At 43.7% G+C, this 21,125-nt stretch overlaps 3 protein-coding genes across 3 annotated transcripts; 2 read left to right on the plus strand and 1 right to left on the minus strand.

Moving 5' to 3' along the window:
* Positions 1 to 2,113: 2,113 nt before the first annotated feature.
* Positions 2,114 to 5,351, minus strand: LAJ45_06701 (uncharacterized protein; the record flags this gene model as incomplete). Its single annotated transcript, XM_046116263.1, has 6 exons — positions 2,114 to 2,180; positions 2,253 to 2,785; positions 2,839 to 4,290; positions 4,345 to 4,628; positions 4,686 to 4,975; positions 5,038 to 5,351. 6 exons carry the CDS (start codon positions 5,349 to 5,351, stop codon positions 2,114 to 2,116), a joined length of 2,940 nt encoding a protein of 979 aa, XP_045970466.1.
* A 1,438-nt stretch (positions 5,352 to 6,789) lies between these two features.
* On the plus strand, positions 6,790 to 8,819 carry LAJ45_06702 (uncharacterized protein; the record flags this gene model as incomplete). The annotated part of the gene is made up of 5 exons (XM_046116264.1): positions 6,790 to 7,787; positions 7,849 to 7,957; positions 8,029 to 8,167; positions 8,426 to 8,633; positions 8,693 to 8,819. The coding sequence occupies 5 exons, from the start codon at positions 6,790 to 6,792 to the stop codon at positions 8,817 to 8,819; spliced, it is 1,581 nt and encodes a 526-aa protein (XP_045970467.1).
* Positions 8,820 to 17,357: 8,538 nt separating this feature from the next.
* Positions 17,358 to 20,288, plus strand: LAJ45_06703 (uncharacterized protein; the record flags this gene model as incomplete). Its single annotated transcript, XM_046116265.1, has 6 exons — positions 17,358 to 18,423; positions 18,565 to 18,800; positions 18,875 to 19,009; positions 19,102 to 19,177; positions 19,238 to 19,361; positions 19,424 to 20,288. The coding sequence occupies 6 exons, from the start codon at positions 17,358 to 17,360 to the stop codon at positions 20,286 to 20,288; spliced, it is 2,502 nt and encodes an 833-aa protein (XP_045970468.1).
* Positions 20,289 to 21,125: the final 837 nt, after the last annotated feature.

Below are 21,125 nucleotides of genomic sequence, written 5' to 3' on the forward strand. Positions count from 1 at the left end.
CTTTTTGTAGCGGTGAAAGATTTATGTGCTTTCTGAAGACGACATCCGGCTGGTCAAAGGCTTCAGGGGTGGGTGTAAGGAGCTTTCGGGAATGGCCAACCACAAACAACTAAACTGACAAGTAGACTTAGAATTATGGTATTCTACTTTGAGTATACGAAAAGTACTACATGACCTCGAGCTACTAGTGCATACTATTACTGAAGGTTTTCCCTTGCCCTATCTACTACATAGAGCAGACCATGAACGCCACTCGCACAATGTAAACTACGTCAAAGAAATGAAACAAAGCTGTTAGAGTAGGTTACCGCTATACATGGAATTTGAGACATTGAGATTCTCCTATATTGATTTTTAATTTTCACAAATGTCTCGTATTGATTATTAACTATAATCTCTTAGTCTTGTATTTTAGACAATTGGCCTACTTACATGCAGTTAGCCAAGACCATAGATGACCGAGTGAGAATTCATGACTGATACCATGCGTTATGTAACACAAAAGTAATATGCATGCACATGCTGAATTGCTCTCATTCTTTGACATGAACCCTAACCCATATATGCTCCAATGACCATGTCAACTACAAAGTATGTATCGAGCAGAAGCTAGATTCACTCCGGAATCGCTATTGTCGAGATTTTGCGTTTCTTTATCAGACACAGATGCAAAAGTGCAATTAAATATTGGTTCTAATTACAAAGTAGTCTTTGTTCTTGAAAGTTCGCCAAGCTCTTGATGATGCAACATTGTTACACAGCTGTAGAAGCTGAAATGCTCAAGGCTCAAATTCCGCCTGGTACATTCTGAATCTCTAGACCTTAGCACATATGTCGAGACTTCTAGCGCCAGTTTTCAATTGCTTTATCCTGCCCATCCCGAGATCTTTTTTTGTCTCTCCCCAAGATCGACTCAAAATCTAGGCTTCACGTAGTCTCGAGATAACTTGATTCGTATGCAGACTCGTCACCAGCCGCGCGCCAACTAACATACATCATGAATATTATATTTTCCAGAATCTAGCTCTTATTAATGTCACAGAGGTGATATATATCAGGAAATAAGAAGCCAATGACGGAGGCGATTACTAGAGAATATATATTACTGAGGCATATCGATCATTACAATTTTATGCCTTAGTGTATGACTGCATGCAGAGTTTGTCCCTAGAAACAATAAAACTACATGATTTAAAAAAAAAAAAACTCGATCATTACAATTGTATCACAAGGTCGATCGTAGAACAAGGTATTCTGTATTAATTTCCGAAATCAGGCCGAGCGTTCACGGTTTTAATTTAGAGTATTTACGTGGACCTTAACACTAAACGGAGAAAACTTCTTTTTAGCTCTGGCCAGCACTACCTCGCAAATATCCCCACGAGCAAAAATGTAGGTCATCTAGAGAATACCTTGTGTAATTGCGACCGCGAAGTTAACGGGGCATTTTGATCTGGCCGACCATTGTCCTGTATGCACTAAAATATTACCAAGCTACCATGTAGTTGAGCTGTTGCTTTGGTACCGCATCAGAGTATTCTACGCTAGATAAATAGGTTGTCGGAGCCGCCTCTTATATTACAGAATCTCTCGATAGACGACTTCCCTAGCCACTCGGACAGCTAACGTAGAAAAGAGATGATCAATGTTATAGCCGGCTTCTGTACCTCTTCTCCAACAATCATCGTTGACTATCTGAGTGAGGAGGTGTTATCTTACAGAGAACTTTAGAGTGATAAGTTCCTATGAATGCAATATTATGCCTTCATGAGTTATCACTCGGTCCTACGACCTGCGAACGGTTGTCCCTAAAGCTTTTATTTTAATCTTAGTTATCCATCACTTCAAAAGTAATGATTCAGTTTAACCAGACACAATTAAACTAGTAGTTTGCGTAGAAAGTTGTGATTATTATCCTATCACCACCAGTTTCGCCCCTACTGTACAACGCTTGCAAATATTGGAGATACAAATTTACTCATTTATCATGCAGCGGAAAGAAAAAGAAAAACACAGGTTTTTGAAAACAAAGGATATGTTTACAATAAATCCGAGACAAACCGTTCGAACTTGAGAGAAAACTAATAATACTATGCGCCGCCACACAAATAACTTACACCTCAATAGATTTCTCGACTTGATCAACCAACATTGTTCCAATTTTCTCTTGTTCTACTTGACTATTAAAATCCTACTTTTAGCCTTCTAGCTTAAATGACGGGGTAATAATAGGAGTAAGAATAAGGACCTACGTAGTCTCTGTGTTCACACCCTCACTTGCTGGACTAGCCGCACTCTCGCTCACAACCTCACGCGATTCAGTGTCTACATCGACACCTCTTGGCCTAACCTCGTCCTGCGCATCTTTCTCGGCTCCCTTCAATACAGTCTCAGGATTTGAACCGTCAACCAACGGCCCTGCAACACCTTGATCCGCTACAGGAACGGCGGATTCCTCTGAAATCTCGTTGCCAAATTCGTCGAGAAGACGAATGCGTGTTTCATAGCGAGTATGAAACTCAACTTTGCCTTCAAGCGCTCTCACTTGTTCTTCGTCTAGAAGATTTCCATCTTGATCACGGTACTCGATCCTTTCTTCGGAGGAGACTACTTCGCCCGCATCAGCAGCTTGGATTGGGTCCTTTTTGACGACAACAGGTTCTTCAGCGGGTTTGTTGGTGACGGCTTCCTCGGGAGCTGAAGAAGATGAAGAGGCCTGTAGAGGTGGGTTCGAACTCTTTATGGCTGACTCATTGGGTGACATGATAACATTATATTCCTCATACTGCAATCGTTAGCTATGACAGCCCAGAATATGGAGGGGAAGACGGCACATACAGTGTTGTGAAAGGTGTTACAATCCCAATCCCATGAATCGAATAGTTTTACCCTTCTACATTCGCCCTTGGTCCAGGTATTTCCATATGCCAATGGAGCGTACAAGCCAAAAGCGGCAATACTGAAGGCCAAGAATACCACAGCAAGAGTCCACCCGGCAATCGGCTTCTCTCTTAACTTTAATGTGGCAATCCTTGCGGTGATGAAATCAAACACCTGGCATAATGCGATGATAGCAAAGTACAGAGCTGGGAAGTAATGGTGTAGGAAAAGTTGTCTCTGCATGAGGTAAAAGGGGAAATAGTGGAAAGCCCATCCTAAAACAGCGACGCCAATCTCAAAATCGAAACGGCGGAAGTTATTGACAGAATAGTCGTTGTAGCCCCTCTGCCACCTAAGAACTGCGAAGGCTTTGAACATCGCGTAGATAACAATGGCAGCAGTCGAGGACCACCAGATGACCGGGTTACCGATGAGGTAGACTTGTCGATGTTCCTTGCCCCAAAAGTTGATTCCGCGCTTCAATATCGGCCAGCTTGAAGGGCGGGAGTCCCAAGCATGAGACTCTACAAGTCCGGCATTGGTATGCCACATAACTTTGTTGAGTTCCCAGAATTTACCAAAGAAACCAGGATTGCGGTAATTGACACGCTCAGCATCCTCGCCCAGTTGCGGATGCTCATTTTGCTCAACATACCATACGCTGTTTGGGAGAGTTGCACCCTTCGCGCAAGTGACCTCTTGCTGCTCGTAACCCCAATCTGGGAGTTTGACTTTGTGGGAGAAGAGGACACACCCAGTCATGGTATGAACGAGCTTGAACTTGGTCTGAATAGTGCGGAGTCTTCTTTTCGCCTCAGACCCTTCAGAGAGGTGCTTGATAATCTCAACACGGAAGACATCATTTGCATCACCTTCAAATCCCTTGTATCCATAAGCTGAAACCTCGTTTTGCCATTCCGCTTCAGTAACTGGAGGCCTGACGTCGTGCGAATGCAAGCGCCGATCAGTAGGTGCATGATATAACCTAATTAGGGCACCATCCTCGACCCAGACCGGTGGAGAAATCGCATCAAATCCAGAGATTCCTTCACCTCCGACAGGGTTTGTCTGGTTCTCAACGGTCCAAATGTTATTCTCATCCTTGTGTGGATATAATGTAATCTGCTGTTGCTTGGAGCCAGTCGGGTACATGTGGTTGTGTGAATGAAGATAACCACCCTGGGTGTTATGGTGTCTGATAGAAACACGTGAACCGAAGGCAACGTCGGCAGGAACGCTGTGCATACCCTTGGAATTGAGGGTAGCCTGGAATTCCGAAGACATGAAACCGTCACCTTCACCAGGATTACGGAGGAGCATAAAGTGGATGACGAACATGGACATGTAGAACACGACGGGGACAATAATAAGACAGAAAACACGAGCAAAGAAGTGTTTAAACCAAAGGCGCTAGAAGTAGGGTTAGTGGCTATGCGGAAGATATTAAGGGACAGGGAGCTTTACGGGAGTAATATTCTTGGTATCACCTAAAAGAAGCCATAATTGGAGAATAGTCAAGCTTCCAACCCAGGCAATTGTAAACAAACCAACCCACTTCACGCTGACGGTAGCTCCAAGGCCCAATCCAGTCATAGTGAGCCAAAACCACCAGTTGGGGGAGAACGCTCTTGAGATGCCTTGTTCATGGATGTTGAGAAAAGAAGTCCAGGCAAGTGCTGTGGCGGCAGTAAAGCTAACCAATGGTGAATCCAAGAGAATAAGACGGGACTGAGTCAAAAGTCCGTTCTCTAATAGCACGTGTCAGTCTATCAATCATATATCGGCTTTCTGAACCTTTTACTGACCAAATATAATAAATCCGGCGCCCAAAAAGGCTGAAGCTGTAGAGCAACCAGCTGCTTTTAAGGTTAAGAACATAATAGGAACCACCATGATACCCAAAACAGCGGGCAACATTCTCATTGCAACGTAGGGGACTCCAGGTCCAAGATAGTCCTTTCCAATTTCTTTAAAATCGAAACTTCCGTCAAATCCAGCCAGCCAGCCTGCCAGTGTGATGAGCATCTTCGCGAGTGGAGGATGTACGTCCATGAAGAACTTTCCCTTGATATACTTTGTCGCAAATCCACCAAAGCTAGTTTCCGTAAGTTACTGTACAATGGTTACGAGTTATAACCACTTCTACTTGGGGCTTACTGGACTTCATCAAACACAACGCTAGTTGGTTGGTATATACGGAATAGCCGTATACCAATTGCTACAACCGTCAACAGAGCAAGAAGCTGGAAATCCGATGAGGGGAGCATCAAAATATCATTGTCTTTGACTTGATATTTCTTGGTCGAGACATCTTGTTTCAACGACGGTGGGAGCGCAGAGACTTTAGAAGCTGCAGGCGGTGCTTCCACAACAACTTTCTTGGCCTTTCGACCAGGCGAGCGACTTCTGGAGCGAGATCGAGAACGAGAACCCTTTTCGTCTACTGCTAGACGGGGGTTTTTGGGAGGCATGTTTGAGTCAATTCGTATGTCTGTATTAGATTACTGTATGATTATTTGGAAGGTAAGATATCTCCAAAAGAAGAGGTGGCTGTCGAGCCTGTGCGGATGTGTGAGTGTGGCAGGGGGTAGTGTATCCGACGAGAAGGTGTCGCAAGTTGCAACTACAGTAATATCTCTGATTGATACAAATGACGGATAACGGAAATAAAGGGGGGTGCGAATAAAGAGTCCAATCGATGGATCAAATGATGTGGGGCGAGGGATGAAGAAAAAGGAAGATGTTGGAGAGAAGCTCTCCTGCAAGGGAGAAATATTGAGTGAGAGAATGAATGGAGAAGTAGAAGAAAGGGATGATTACAAGAAATCTATGTTGAGCTGAACAGGCCAGATGTTCGAATTGGAGGCTCTACTGAATGCAGCTATTTTCCCACCATAGCAACGACGGGGATAGAGAAGGCGCGTCTTGCTTTCAGAGATATGGGAAATGACAGCATAAGATGGTAATCGACAACACCATGCATGTGATGGCCCGATATTGAATAAAGAAACGCCAAATTCCAACAAAGTATAACAATTGTGGTATCCAATGCAGTGTAAACAAGATTACGACGTTTCTACAACTCATCAAACAACAAGTCCTGCACCTCGAAATTCAATATTCTGATTGATGGCATTACCCCCGGTCGCAAAGGCTTTTGACCTGTTAGTACATGTATGTAGATGTACCTGTACTGTCTAAGGGGGTGGTGGGCGAATACATGACTCGCTATTTGCAGCACAAGTAAGAATTGTCGACCATATGAATCTCTTGCTAGCGACGTCAAAGTACGCATCAGACTTTGCTGGAGGTGGAATTCTGACGGTCTAAGATTTTAAAACTCTAGTGTTGAACCCGCTTAATGCCGAAGGATGCAAAATTCTGTGGGCTGCAGCCCTTCCAGGCCTTCTAGGGCACTCTATCCCTGAAGGCCTTTCCTATCCCCTTCAGGTTCTGCATCTTCACCATTACTGCCTGCAATACTCTGCTTCTCTTCCTCTGGTTTTACCTTTGGAGCGTTTCGTCTCTCACTTGAACATCTGCCCATATTCACCTCCAGTCATTCTTTTCTCCGCTTTTGTTTTTTCTTGATCTTGGGAACACCTCAATCCCTCACAAACCTCTCCCAATCCCATTCAACTCTCCCAGCCTCCTCCGCCCCCCTCCCTTCCCATCCCATCCCACGTGTATCGTGCTTGCCTACCTGTATGCACGTACTGCTACTGATCTCCGCTGAATAATCATTAGCTTTGTTCGTCATACAGTTCTCCCCTCCATATCTGCCCCCGTCTCCCCGTTTCTTTTTCTATCCCCTCTTCGATATCCAAAGTTCTTCCCCTTGTATCACTTGATATCTATCCTGTCGCTGGAAATTGCTAAAGAAAAAATCGTTGCCTCTCATTTCAACCGATGGCCTCATCCCGAGGCTCCTCTCCGCTATCGCCTAACTCCCTCCACGCCGGCGGTCTCCCACTTTCCCTTCACGAAATCCACGAGGATGGTCCTGACCATGGTACTCATAGCGTCATCTCTTCTCGTATGACTGATGTTAGCGATAATGCTTCCGACATTATGGGCCTTGCCGAGGCTCAACAATCCCAACATGCCTCGTCTCGCCGCTCGTCACTACAGCCTACGCTAGGTCAGACACGAACTAGAGTTTCAGTCAGCGAGCCTAAGCCAGATGCTTTCTCAGGCTCCCGCCCCAGCACTGCTATGTCGAGCTCTACAGCCGGGATAAGAGGATGGTCGGGTGCTCCAGCGTCGCGGAGAGGTCTAGGTTCAGTTGGCGGGAGTGTAAGGGGGAGGCCGACATCATCAGCATCGCGGACACATGCGCCATCGTTAACAAGTAACGCCTTCTATAGGCCTATGAGTTCGGCGAAATTACAAGCGCAAAGAGGGAAAGTTACGGAAGAAGATGAGGCGGAGCAAAACAGGATACGAGGGTTTGCTCAGGCTGCGCAGTCACCAGGAGGGCCGCCGATTTTAGGGCTGTCGATGAATGAGCCAATGGCACACCAACTCAAACAACAAAGGTTAAGCGACGATCGTGGTGGGTACGGGCAGTCTGGAAGGTCATTATCTCCAACAGGTCATACAGCACAGTCGGTAACATCCGTATCGCCTTTACATACAGACTCTGGAAGGATGAATGTGAATCACGCGAATGGAGTAAATGGGACGCCACCACTGCCGCGACTAGATTCATCAAGCCAGGGATCTGGTGAATCAAAAGAAAAGCATCAAAAGCAGAAACAAGAGGACCTTGGAAAGAATTGGCAGTATTTCCCAGGAAACACAAGTTTTTGTTTTGGTGGGCGGTTTCAGACAGCAAATGATGTGCCAATGAACATTCTGACAGCTATTTTGATCTGCATCCCGGTGGGGCTATTTTTTGGTTACTCGTAAGCTCTCGTTATCATTGGCTAGCATCGAGTGAGATTGTATGAACTGATTGGTTGCTAGGGCGAAATGGTTATGGTTTAATGTATCACCGGGGTTGCCAATATCTTTTGCATACTTGTTTGCACTCTGTATGTCATCTTTCATCAAAGCCTCTGTCTCGGACCCTGGTGTAAGTTTCCCGATGGGCCTATATCCATACTTCTAGTGACAGTTTACTTTATAAATACTGATGCACTCTAGGTCTACCCCCGTAATGTTCACCCCCTCGAAACCGACAATGACAACGACCCCCTTGCCGTCCCTCCGCCTAACGGTTGGGCCTTAATTCGTCCCCCTAAACCAACACAAATCCATCTTGAGGTCCCCATAAAATACTGCCGTACCTGCCGAATATGGCGCCCGCCACGTTGTCACCATTGCCGGGTTTGTGATAATTGCATCGAGACACAAGACCACCATTGTGTTTGGCTCAATAACTGCGTTGGTCGCCGCAATTATCGCTATTTTTTTACTTTTGTTACAACTGCTACTCTCCTCGGGCTATATCTTATCGCACTATCACTTGTACATCTTATTATGTGGCAGAAACAACATCCTGGTGTTGGGTTTCCTGGCGCAATAAAAACTTGGCGGCCAGTATTTGCAATGGTGGTTTATGGAGCGGTTGCATCACCGTATCCACTTGCATTGTTTGGATACCATCTCTTCTTAATGGGGAGAGGCGAGACAACGAGGGAGTATCTTCATGGCCACAAATTCGTTAGGAGCGAAAGGCATCGACCGTTCAGCCAGCAGAATATCTTCAAGAACTTTGTCGTTGTTTTGATGAGACCCAAACCTCCAACGTGTGTATTCATACAAATAAATCCAAACTCCCTTTTCCCTTACACTGACGATATTTTAGGTATGTCCAACTGAAAAACCGTTACACTCGTGGCGACCAACGCTTCGAGCAGAGGAAGATAGAAACAGACTCGCAGAATGAAGATCGGGGATCGAGCCGTGGCGAAGCCACAAGGGGTAGCAACTAGCTGTAGGGCCCAACTTTACCCTAGCGAACCTTCTATTTGATTTTTAATTTCATTTTACCGAGTAATGGTTTGCCCTTTCCCTTTTGTCTGAAGCATGCTGATGTGTTTTTTTCTTTTTCTTCTTTTTCTTTTATTTTTTCTTCACCTTTTCTTTGTTATACGCCACGTAACTTTTTATATTCTATTTTCTCGCTCTCTTTTCTCAATTAGCTTCCAAGAGCGGTCTTTTTTCCGATCGGGTAATTATTTTCTAGAACTTGGGTGTATTTTGGTTGAGTGCCTTGAGGCTGCTCCTTTCTGTCTTTTTCTCTCCACTGAGTGGCTTTGGTTCGGTTTGTTGAGGGTTTACTTCTTAAGTACGGCCTGTACGATACAGTATTTAGGCTGGGCTTATGCATATATTAGGGGAAATCCGGGTGTGTCATATTGATGGATTCTGGATCTAGGCGAATTATCGAATGGGCACCTGGGGGGCTGTACAGAATAAACATATGTATAACTGTAATTACTAAAAAAAAAAGCACTACTATTGGTGGTGGTTATTGCTACATTTATCGTGTTTTATGAGAATTTGCTTGATGCCCGTCGTTTCTTTCCGCAATGTCATTTTGTTTGTGTATATTCAGGGGTTTATGTAATGTTTAATCGGGAGTGTCGAAGGGACAAGATGCTATGCACATGGAACGGAGGTAAAGAAAACGAATTTGTTATTAGTACATTCTGTAATATATATATATCTACATAATATAGTAATGGTTTCATATACATGTAGCTACATACATGTACGTACGTACAGCCACTCTGCAAAAGTGTTCGTGATTCCGATTTCGGAGTGAGACATTTCTCCATATGTAACCGTGGCGGACCACCGAGAAGACTTTCCCAGTGACCAATGGCGCCTAAATTAATGAAGAATAAGATCAATGACCTATCTTCTTTTTATATATAGTCACAAACTATATTATATATTTTTTCGTTGTTTTGAATCTCAACTTTAATAACATAAGTATTACGGGTGCGCCACACTGCGCACTGACATTAAAACTATATCACGAACACTTTTGCGGAGTGGTTACTTATATATAAGTAACCACTCCGCAACAGTATTCATAGATTGTAACCTATTCTAGATCCAACAAAAAACTTAGGCCTGATAACCCGGCCGGGGTATCGCAAGAGTTAGGCCCGTATACCAAAGGCTTCAATGATGTTGTTTATTCGTAACTCGAGATTTATAAACATTCATTGTGCGCTACTTGGCGAATTTAAGTACCACGTGCACCAGAAGTGTACGTATGTGTCTGTAGCTGTGTTCTAGTCTTAATATCTTATCTCGCGATCGAGTCCTTTTCTTCATCGATATCCATAAGCTAGATATCTCTGTTCCTACTGAACTGTTTTTTGTTTGATGTAATTAAACAGGTTTTGCCGTATTGAGCAGTCCCTTCACTAAAGGATATTTTCTACGAGTCACTCTCGTCTTACTCTCCCCGACCCCAACAGCTAGCTAGGATCATTGAATATTTGTCAATATAGGTATCTCTAGGGGGAGTGGAAATGTGTACCTCGAATATTCAGTAAAGTCGTCGGGAAAGTCGTTTCTTGGGTCCCAATTTTCGCTGGGAAATGTCAATATTTTGGCAGAGGGAAAGTCGTTTTAAGGGAAATTGGACGACTTTACAGACGGCTTTACCAACGGCTTTACTGACGCCTTTACCTGTCACGCTTCTGTCACATACTTTGGGTGTATACACATGGGGGGGGGATAAATTTCGGCCACCGGTGATGCTTCACATGATTGACCAAGGCCACCGCCAATGAAACGAATCATAACAGAGCATCCTACTATTATACCAGGAGCATCAAGCCAGAACTGCCTGTATGTATATGCCAAACAATGGATCCACCAAAATGAAATTGTATTCCCCAACTGTTACAAGCCCATTGATGCCAGATACCATTTGATGACCCCATCGAAATATTCTATTTGGGGACTCAACTATCTCGAGATCTAGAGGGGAGACTTCATTGGAAAACATTGATTTTCCGGCGGAAAACAGGAAACCCCGGAAACAGTCAGTAAAGTCGTATTTTATTGCCTTTAATAGGTAAATGCATCAATAAAGGTGTCGGTAAAGTGTCGGTAATGGGACAGGAATGCCTTTAACACAAAGTAATGCGGTTATTGCATCAAATAATGTGTATCTCGCAACTTTTTGTATGGGAAACGTTGTTGGCCGGCTGTTGTCCACTATCTCTTCTTCGTCGACGTTACGAATGCGAGAATAGATGTTTTAGCCGAATGCCAGAGAACATGAATATATTGATGATGATGAGAGACAGAGAGAAAAGCACGAACAAAAGAAAACTAGCTAGAGGTTGACACCTGGACACAGTGGCGCTAGCGCTTAAGACTACATTTCCTTTCCAGGGCGCCTATGCAGGCTAACCCGCGCGTATCTGTATGACAAATGCTTTGACGAGAAATCTTCAAAATTGATGCATTTCCACTCCTACTAGAGTATATGTTCATAATATATCACTCGGTTTTCCTGCGCAAGTACTAGCGATTTTTTTTTTTTTCCTAATTCATTAATTGCATGCAACCTTACAGTTATGGCAATATCCCCTGAACTACCCATTCTCATCCGCCTCCACTCACGAGCACTAGACAAATGAAAAATGGAGACTATATGTAATACTCTGAACTACTCCTCGTCTCTAGCGTCCTTTAATGTCCCCCACCCGTATCCTAGTTCTCTTCTTTCCTCCTCCACGCCTTCGTCTTGTCCGTTTCTCTCATTTCTCCACCTTGTAAACTGTTTCCATATCTTCGTCGCTGCCTCGATCCCGCTGGCCTTCCAGAGGAGTAAGTACTAGCGATCACAACGCTGGTGATTTTAAGTTTCCTAATGTTTCGTTCGGCAATATACATGATGTACTTTTTAGTCAGTGGTTGTGGCTATGTTGTATTGCTCGTTACCATAAGTAGGATCGAGAACTAGAACATGGAGATATTATATTAACCAACTTCAAACACGTACTCGTCACTCCACAACCACAAAGGTCAAGATTCAAGAGCAGGAGATCTGGTATTAGGTGTGAATTCCCGGTAGTGATAGTATCTACAGCTCAAATGTCATTCCGAGCGTGCTACTTCGGAGTTTTGATCTTAGGTGGTTTGTGCATTTCCATACAGATTTTAGCTAAAACGTGATGTTCGCTTACTTACGTCATGTATGGTGACCCGCAATACTAGTCTTATGTGGGTGCGGGTACACATACCGGGTGTTGAGGGTAAGTGATCAGAATCTGATAGGTGTATTTGTCTTATCAGATTCTGATCACTTTTCGCTACACCCTAGTACAATGTAAATACCGATTGCTATTGCGGCCGTGGCAGCAACAGCGTTGTCTATGATTAGCACCGAGGTAACTGTGTGCGCTGATTGGGCATACAAAGTTTCAAACATACAGATTTTAAATCTAGTGGCTGGCTAATTTGTTGAGTATGATTGGAGAATGTTGTTTTTGGTGGTGGCACACAGCAGGTGGCAATTTTCGACGCAGCCAGTGGTTGAGGTTCAAACTAAGTGACCTGCAGCGCTGATCTGATCGTTGGTATGGATCGCCTCTCAAAGTATGTAATATCTAGTTTATCTTTGGTTGTGTATGATAGTTGGATTCCCACGAATCTCAATTTGACATCTGATGGGTTAGGGTTCGAGTGTTGATAAATTAATACCGACGATACATTATTTGCACGTGCTACCTCAGTGAATTTGACATGTATTTGTGCTTGATTAGCTTTTTTTAGACGCCTTGGTAAATACAAATATAGAAGTCATGGTTGAACGATGATAGCATCGAGTGATATCTCATGACGTCTATACCTCAATGCTTGAAATGATGGATTAAGTACATATTGTAACTAGTAGTACATACATGTACATTGAACAAATTTTTATATTTATCTCATGTAGAAGTCAAATATATGCAATTTTATCTGCAATGAGACGTACAGCCACTCTGCAAAAGATTTCGGAGTGAGACATTTCTCCATATGTAAACGTGGCCGCGGTCACCAAAAATCCCCCAAGAAAAGACTTTCCCACTGACCAGTTAATGGCGTCCGGAGTCGATGAAGAATAAAGATCAATGGCCTACCTTCACTTATATATAATCTAAACATTAATATCAACATTACGGGTGCGCCACACTGCATTAACATTAAAACCAAATCACGAACACTTTTGTAAAGTGGCTATACATACATGTACGTATACCTATTATATTCCGACTTAAGAATAGTATCATTAAATACATCGCCTACATGGGTTGCACGCATGACTCACTAGTTAATGTCCTTACTTTATATAATGAATCTCAGCAATTGTCATTTAACTCTTTAAGCCGTCACGATCACAGAATACATATACCAAGCAATCTCGGCCGGCCAAAGATCATGATCTCGCGCGGCCTATATGTAGTACATGTATCCTCGCGGGGACGGTCACGTCAGAATAGTAAACTATTAGTAACGGAGATCATTATCATCAATGATCTTAACGTATAATTCAATATAATACTGCTAGAGTGTCTTTGTTTAGAATCTCATTACTCTAAACTGATACTCTATTACTAGATGATAGCTTATTAATACATGTATCTATATATAGTAGTCACAACATTTCTTCTAGCTTCCCATACGACGAAGTCGATTCGATAATAGATAAAGGACACATGATCATATACACATGTCTGTGCCTTCCACCGAAGCCATGGTCGGTTGGCGCGGGGAGGGTCCTGCTAGCGTGTTACTGGTGGCTACATGTAGTGTACGTACGTTGTGTTTGCTCAAATCGTCCGATTAGAACTAAAGAAGGGATGTGGGGCTAAGACCAGACAACTCATGCTTGTATTATATACAATTAACCGTTGTTAATAATGAGGACCTTTCTGTCTATTCAAGAACTACATGTATATGTCAAGGCTTTCTTACCTAGGAAGAGTATTTAGCTAATATGGTAACATATACGACTACATATAAGGAAGCCTAGTCCTACGACTAATTAAGTTTTCATTCAAAAAGTCGCCACTAAAAATAGTTAACTTTACTGACTCAAGAAGCAAGCTACAAATACAAGGATCCAGGTGACTAGAAACGAAATTCAGTTAGTCAGTGATCCGAACTTGCGAATTTTGGTCAAATAAGATATCAAATATAGCCACCCATCCGTTCAGAGAGGCACTAATACAAAGCTGCCACGGACTAGAGCATATCTATCTAAGACTCTGGCTTAATTGGATCATAAATTTTGTCAGCGCAGTAACTCATTGGGCATCATAAAATATCACTCGGTAGGACACAGGGTTCAAAGAACGGAGTTAAAAATCCTAGTATCCGACCCAAGTACAAGCTCTCATAAAGAATAGCATGGTACTGTGTAACTTAGTTAGAGAAGTAAAGTTCCGGGTTGCTTTCCAGACTCAAATTACAAACGTTGGACATAGGAATGCATCGCGAAATTAGGATTTCGATGGTAATCAAGACATATATAAGAAAGCAACCAAACCCATTTAATATTATCTACAGTTCTTTAAATAGTCACTTATTAATGGGTATCATATGAAAGTTAGACAAGAAAGCACAGAAAAGTGTAATTTAATGCTACTGCATATTTAATTTTGACTTCCAATATATATAATAATCCTGGTGGGATACATGGGGATTCGGTATTTTGGCTATTTCGAGCTTAAAAAATCCTGAAGGGACCAAATGTAGTTATGACTATTGAGACATTTGGTATCGATCGACCATCATACATGTACTAACGAGTGGTCGTCAACTAAAACCTAGCCATATTACTTATGGCTAAATATTAAATACTACCATTATCATACCTAATACAAGTATTGCCTACTAAATGACTCCATGATGATTAACTCATTTGTAGTGTAATGGCCAATCTTGTTGGGTTCATGAGACTTACATGTACTTTCACGAATTCCAGTCCTAAATGTTTGAAGATAAGCACGATTTTCCAGCCTTTATTTAGCTATATAGATCTATGTATGTTTTGCATTCCGAGCATATATAAAGCTCCCATATATGAGGCTACTGTAGTCATGAGCCTATTATGTCATATCCTAATAATTTTCTGAATAGTACATCTATGTTTATACGCTAAGAAGCATAATCTCTGTTAGACACTTACAACAACCAAAGAAATTGGAAGCCTATCTAGACCAGTTACTAAATTCTTGGGGTAGTGTCGTAGGTAAAGCCCTGATGTGCGATGTATTCCCTACAGACACATTTGATCTCTTTGGCCTCTCCAATTGGCCAGTTTCGTTTGTTTCAATGATAACACCGGGAATACCCGTCTACAGGCAAGAAGCGAGTACCCGAGTGAGAACCTATGAAGTGGACTCCAATATATATATGTTTAGCTTTGGGAGGGCGCGAAATGAGAATTATCATGATTTCGAGCACTATACTCGTCTTTTGGGTCGTGTTGTATGCCCGTTGTCAAGACGGCGGAGGATTAGTGCTCGAGCCTCGTGCATATGTGACCAGTTTCAAGCGAAACGCTTCCGCCGGGGGTCCGCGGTAAGAGTGCACACATAGTATAGATAATCTTTTCGTATCTTATGTGAGTGACTGGGGCTGGTGGGTTCTGAGGAGGGGAATGTTGCTCGATCGAGCCGCAACCGTCTTCCCACCATCAAAAGTAGATATATCAGGAAACCAAATCTAGACCTCCCTAATATTAAAGTCCAATTGGACAATACTTCGAGCTCTTCTTATTTCTCTGACTTGTTGAGGGTGCTTTCCGCAAGCCATGCATTTCCGGGAGCAAGTGATATCATCACTTACTCCATTCGAAACTACATGTATTGCTCAACTGGACCGGCAAGTTGAGACCGTATGCAGCCCTTCGACACACAATATGATCAGATCTATAAAAACCTCGTGATACACAAGATTGAAGATTCTCTCATTTTGGACATAGTGAGATCGTCAGAGACAGCGTTTCCAATCATCGAAGAGGGGCGAACAAGTGCCCATGAAAGATATTCCAAGTTCTTCTGAACCGGTCGGGCTCTCTGCCATCAAGGCATAATGTGAAGAGTGGTGGTAAGGGTGAGAATATGGATTGTAGCCTTGTCTCCAGGACAGTTTATATAAGGATGTGAATTCCAAAATTGCCGAGGTGATAATATGCTGCATGCATCACCTTCGGAAGTGCACCGATCCAGGTTTCTTGAGACTTGCGGCAGGGTGTGTGGTTGGCATGTGGCGTACGTTCTGCATCCTTCATATTTTTTACTGCAGATTTCGAGATTTACAACTCTAGCCCCTTCCCAAAGCGATACCTACATGTTTCTTTGTTGGCAAGAAATAAAAAAGCAAAGTTTCGCACTCGCTGGCCAGATTAAGAAGAAACAGACATATTGACAGTTGTGCTGTCAGGGAGTTACCACCGTATCGGTGTACATAGGCCGTCTATGATAACCTTGCAAATTATTGGCGTCCGCCGCGCCTGTCAAGGGATGTATCTGTTGATTGTTGTTGTACTGGATGTGGATGTATGGATCCGGCAAATGGGTGGCGGCGGGGATAATTGGGATTGGGAGGATTACTTCCAGGATGCCAATGCCATAATAAAGCCTCAATTTGATTGTACCAAAAGTAGCGCATGAATTTTCCCATTCAGCCCACACCCAGGCTGAGTGTGGTCTTTTTGAGGATCCTGAATTTGTTTGTAGGTAGATATAGATGATCGCTGGGCAAATATAGATGAGGGGTGGTCTATGTTAAGAAGGATTTAAGGCAAACAGGTCAAGTATTAGAGGTACATGCCCTTTTTAATAGAGAGTAAGAGAGGTGTTAGGGAAGTAGAAGGTATTTTATAAGGATATATTGATATTAGAAGCCATGTTGGGGATGAAGTATACTCGGAGGAAAGCGGGTTCGTCAATTGAATGGATATGGTTGAGCTCGATGGGAAAATAGATGTAGTATAGTGTACGGAGACTAGGAAAGATGAATGATACTAAATATGCTTGGAGGGTGGTTGTACCATACTGTGCTACATCTCTTACATATCACCTTCGTCTCTTCTTTCTCCCACACCTCCTCTCTCCTCTCCTTCCTCTTCTTCTTCCTCTCCTCGTCCCCTCCTCTCTCCTTCAGTCTCTCTGTGTTGTCTTTTTCTTTTTTTCTATCTGGTTGCCTCTTCCTCCTCCCTCTCCCCAACTCCTTCTCCTCTCCTCATCTATTTCCACCCCTGCCCTTTACCCTTTGGGTCCAGTGGTTGTATACTTTCTCATATTACACAGTGTTCTTCGCGTGCTCGCTCCTTTAATCCCAATATCCCAATTGGTTTCCCCACAAACCTCCTTCCTCGCGGCTTGCATTCCCGTGCATCCCCCCTGCACCCCCTCTTGTCATAGCTCTTAACATCCTCCTTTCCCGTACCTTCCTTTCTTCTTTCTTCTCAACTCATCTGCTCCCCCGCCAACGCTTTCGCAATGGAGTGGTCAACGCTGCCTCCCAAGTCGCTTTCACCGGGTTCGGCAGATATTCTGGACTCTATTGCCATGCAACCATCTTCCACAACGTCGTCCGTTGTTGATTCGGCATCTATAACCAATAATTCAATTTCGGCGACAAGTATTTCCACAACTCCAGAGCGAACTTCCGCCGCTGCAGAGGAAGTCTCTGAAAAGGAAAAGAATGAGGTAGTCAAATTAGTAGAAGAGGAAATAGAACATGTCGCAGGAAAAGAGAATGGGTACGAAACAGTTGAAGAGGGAGAGGGAGCCCAAAAGGGAGAGGGAATGGAAAACCTGAGCGAAAATGAAGATGAGAAGGACCAAACGCGCAACACGCGTAAATTACGAGATCGCGCCCGACAGTCTCCGACAACCCCTTCCAACAAAAAATCCACCAAGAAGGTTAAGGAGATCAAAACTATAACAAGACAGCTTAGATCAACAGCGAAAAAACCCTCTTCAGCTTCAGCCAAAAAATTCGCAGACAAAACGCGTCGCCAGAGCAAGCGCCTAAGCATAATTGCTACTAGTAAGCTTTTGGAGACAACGACACCTTCAGCCCCGCGCGGCAAAAGGTCTCACGATGTTATGGCCGCTGGATCGAAGAGCGCCAACGCGAAGCTTCAAGGAAATGGCTCTCATTATGCTGCTGATGGATCTCTATTGAGAGCTAGCAAAAGGTCGAAAAAAAATCTCTCGTACAACGAGGACACTGACGATGAGAGCTCCATTGCACGTGAAACATCAGAAGAACTACCAGAGAATTCGCAAGCGAAAAAGCCGCAGAAGAAGAAGAAGGTTTGGTTGAACCAGGGGCTTTATTTAGGGCAGGGACAGGATTTGGATGTCCGAAAGCGGCCTGGAGGCAAATCAAAGAAACGGGGCAAGCCTGGTGTGGATCGACCAGCCGTACTACCATTGCCTATGTTCACGGGGTCGGTGATTATGGATACGGTTCGGGACTTCAAACTGCCGTTCAACATTTTTGCGCCGAGTCCCTGGAAATGCGGGCCAATTCACAATTGGAAAAAGCTCAATCATAGTACATCCACCCTTCTTTTTCGATCCTTTTTTGATTTATATAATCAAAGTTGCTGGAACTTGTATTCCATTCCATTATTGTCAAGGTCAGTTGGCTAACTAGATGCCCGGTGAATCCATGTGCGTACTTGTTTGTTTGTAGATGTTTTGATTGGAGAAGCTTCCCAGTTATGGAAAAGAGAAAAGGCATCTATGGCGATGTGCGTCTGTGAAGAAGAGAAAGGCTGTGATGAAGATTGCCTTAACCGCTGTACCTGGGTGGAATGCGACGAAGGAAACTGTAATGTGCCCAATAACTGTAGTAATAGGGCCTTTGCGGACCTGAAAGAGCGAGTAAAACAGGGGACAAAATTCGCCGAGGGTGTAGAGGTCATTCTGGTAGTGCTCATATCTCGTTGTTTTGAAATTGCAAGGCTCTTTTGCTGGAAATTTTACTGACGAGAGGAATGTAGACCAAGAACTGTGGGCATGGCCTCCGAGCTACGAGAAGCTTTGCGCCCAGACAGATTGTCGTTGAGTATACTGGCGAGATTATTACGCAGGAAGAGAGTGAAAGGAGGATGATTGAGGATTATAAGGATAATAATGTGAGTGATAAGTCCATCTTAGTGATTGGGGCACTTCGTAGACCGGGCCCTCTGGAGTTGAGCAGTCGCTGATAATACACCCAAACATGAAGAACTACTATCTCATGCTTTTCCACCAGAATATGATTCTGGATGCTACTAGAGGATCAGTGGCACGATTCGTTAATCGTAAGTCTTTGTTCCCGTTGCAATTTGTGGTGTTTCAACACATATTAACGTCCTCGGAAGATTCTTGCAATCCCAACTGTCGCATGGAAAAGTGGCTCGTCGACGGAAAACCCAGAATGGCTCTGTTTGCTGGAGATTATGGAATCGAAGCTGGAGATGAACTTACATATGACTATAACTTCAAGTGAGTACACCCCCGACTTTCAGTATATTTAGGACAAGTGGGAAACTGACATTCTCCTGAAGTTGGTTTACGGGCGTCAGTCAGCAAGCTTGCCACTGTGGAGCCGAAAACTGCCGTGGTGCCTTAGGGAAGCGGGCTGATGGGCTCCAGAAAAAGCCCGAACCCCCAGCTAAGGGCAAGAATGGAAAGGGCAAGAAAAAGGGAATAAATGGCAAGGGTGGAATTGTCGCTGAAGTCAAAAAACCCACAAGAGGAAGGCCAAAGAAAGTTGTAGCCAATGTTCAAAAGTCGGTTATTATCACCCCTAAGAGGAAGTACACCAAGCGGAAGGTTGTAGCAGCGCCTGTGGTGTCGCCTTCCCCTGCACCGGAAGATGACGACTCCCTGGATTCCTCCCTGGATTCCTCCGACGACTCAGATCACCCAACTGAGGCGTCACCTGCTACATTAAAAAAATCTTCTTCGCTCTCAGAAGCTGCTCGGCGTCGGCGCAATTACAACAAAGCTGGTAGGCCTCGTGTTACAAAGACCTATAAAGTCAATAAGACGATACGTGGCGGGAAAGGCAAGATTATTCATAAATCAGTCACCAGCAAAAAAGCAGTTTCGGCGCTCAAGAAGAAAGCGTTTGAAACTGTACTTACCTCAACATCTACAACCACCACCACCACCACAGTTAAAACGAAAACTTCAGGTCCATTATCCTCAGCTTCTTCGGTCACCAGCGCCTCTACAGGAACAGTCATGACTAGGGCTACGAGAAGGAGTCTGGGGGTTACAAAAGCTGTGGACAATGTGGCACAACAGTTACTTGAACAAGCCATCAATACTGTTCTATCCTCGGCTTCAGTTGGTGTCGAGGAAATTCCCGAGGGAGTCATTGGGACTGTTGCCCCGGCCTTGAGTGCCGTCCAGGTCGCAGGTTAAAGGCATAAATATTATGATCTAACAGCCTTCTTTTCTCTCTCTCCTTTCCAAGTTCATATTCAGTTATCAAAAGGACTCATTTGTTTTGGGATTGTGTACATGCGGTTTGCTTTATTACTCTGGCTGTTTTACTGTTAGATTCGAGCCGCTGGTTGTTGGTGTTGCGTCTAGGCTTTATTCGACTTGTGGGAGCGCTTATCAGTACGGTTGGTGTCTGGTCATTCATGTCTGCGTAGGGTGTTGAGAATTGTCGGTCAGTGCGCGCTGTAGAGATGAGATACAGCTTCTCGATTAACTCTATTATTTATTCGAGGACTCTTATTACCCCATTCCTATTTTATTTTCATTTTTGCAATTTCTGTTCTTTAGTTTTCATCTAGTGTGCATTTTTTTTTTTCGGGGGTTATTTCCGGAGGAGGCGATAATGCGTGAGATTTTTTTCCTTTGTCTTTTTCCTTTCCTTTTCTTTTTTCATTGATTTATCAGGGTGTCTTGATTTCCTGGGGAATCAGGTCGACCTCGAAGATGCTACGAATTGATGGGCCCGAGATGAGATGGACTGCAAGAGTAGGAAGCAATAAAAAAACAACTTGTTTCCTGAGAAATCATATCTCAGGATCTTTTTCATTCCCCCCCCCCCCTCCTCCCCCCCTTTTTTTCCTTCCTATTTTTTCTCAATTTATTTTTATGTGTTTCGGGTTTTGGTTCTTCGGTAACATTTTTTCCCTCACCCCTTGTGTTTGATTCTAATTCTGTATCTACGTGTATGATAGTAAGAGAGTTGACTGGTGTCCCATGTGGATGTTGAAAGCAGGGGTACCGGGCGCGTGACGCCGA

The sequence above is a fragment of the Morchella importuna genome, assembly GCF_003444635.1.
Source record: "Morchella importuna strain M04M26 chromosome Unknown Morimp01GS020, whole genome shotgun sequence".
NCBI lineage: Eukaryota > Fungi > Ascomycota > Pezizomycetes > Pezizales > Morchellaceae > Morchella > Morchella importuna.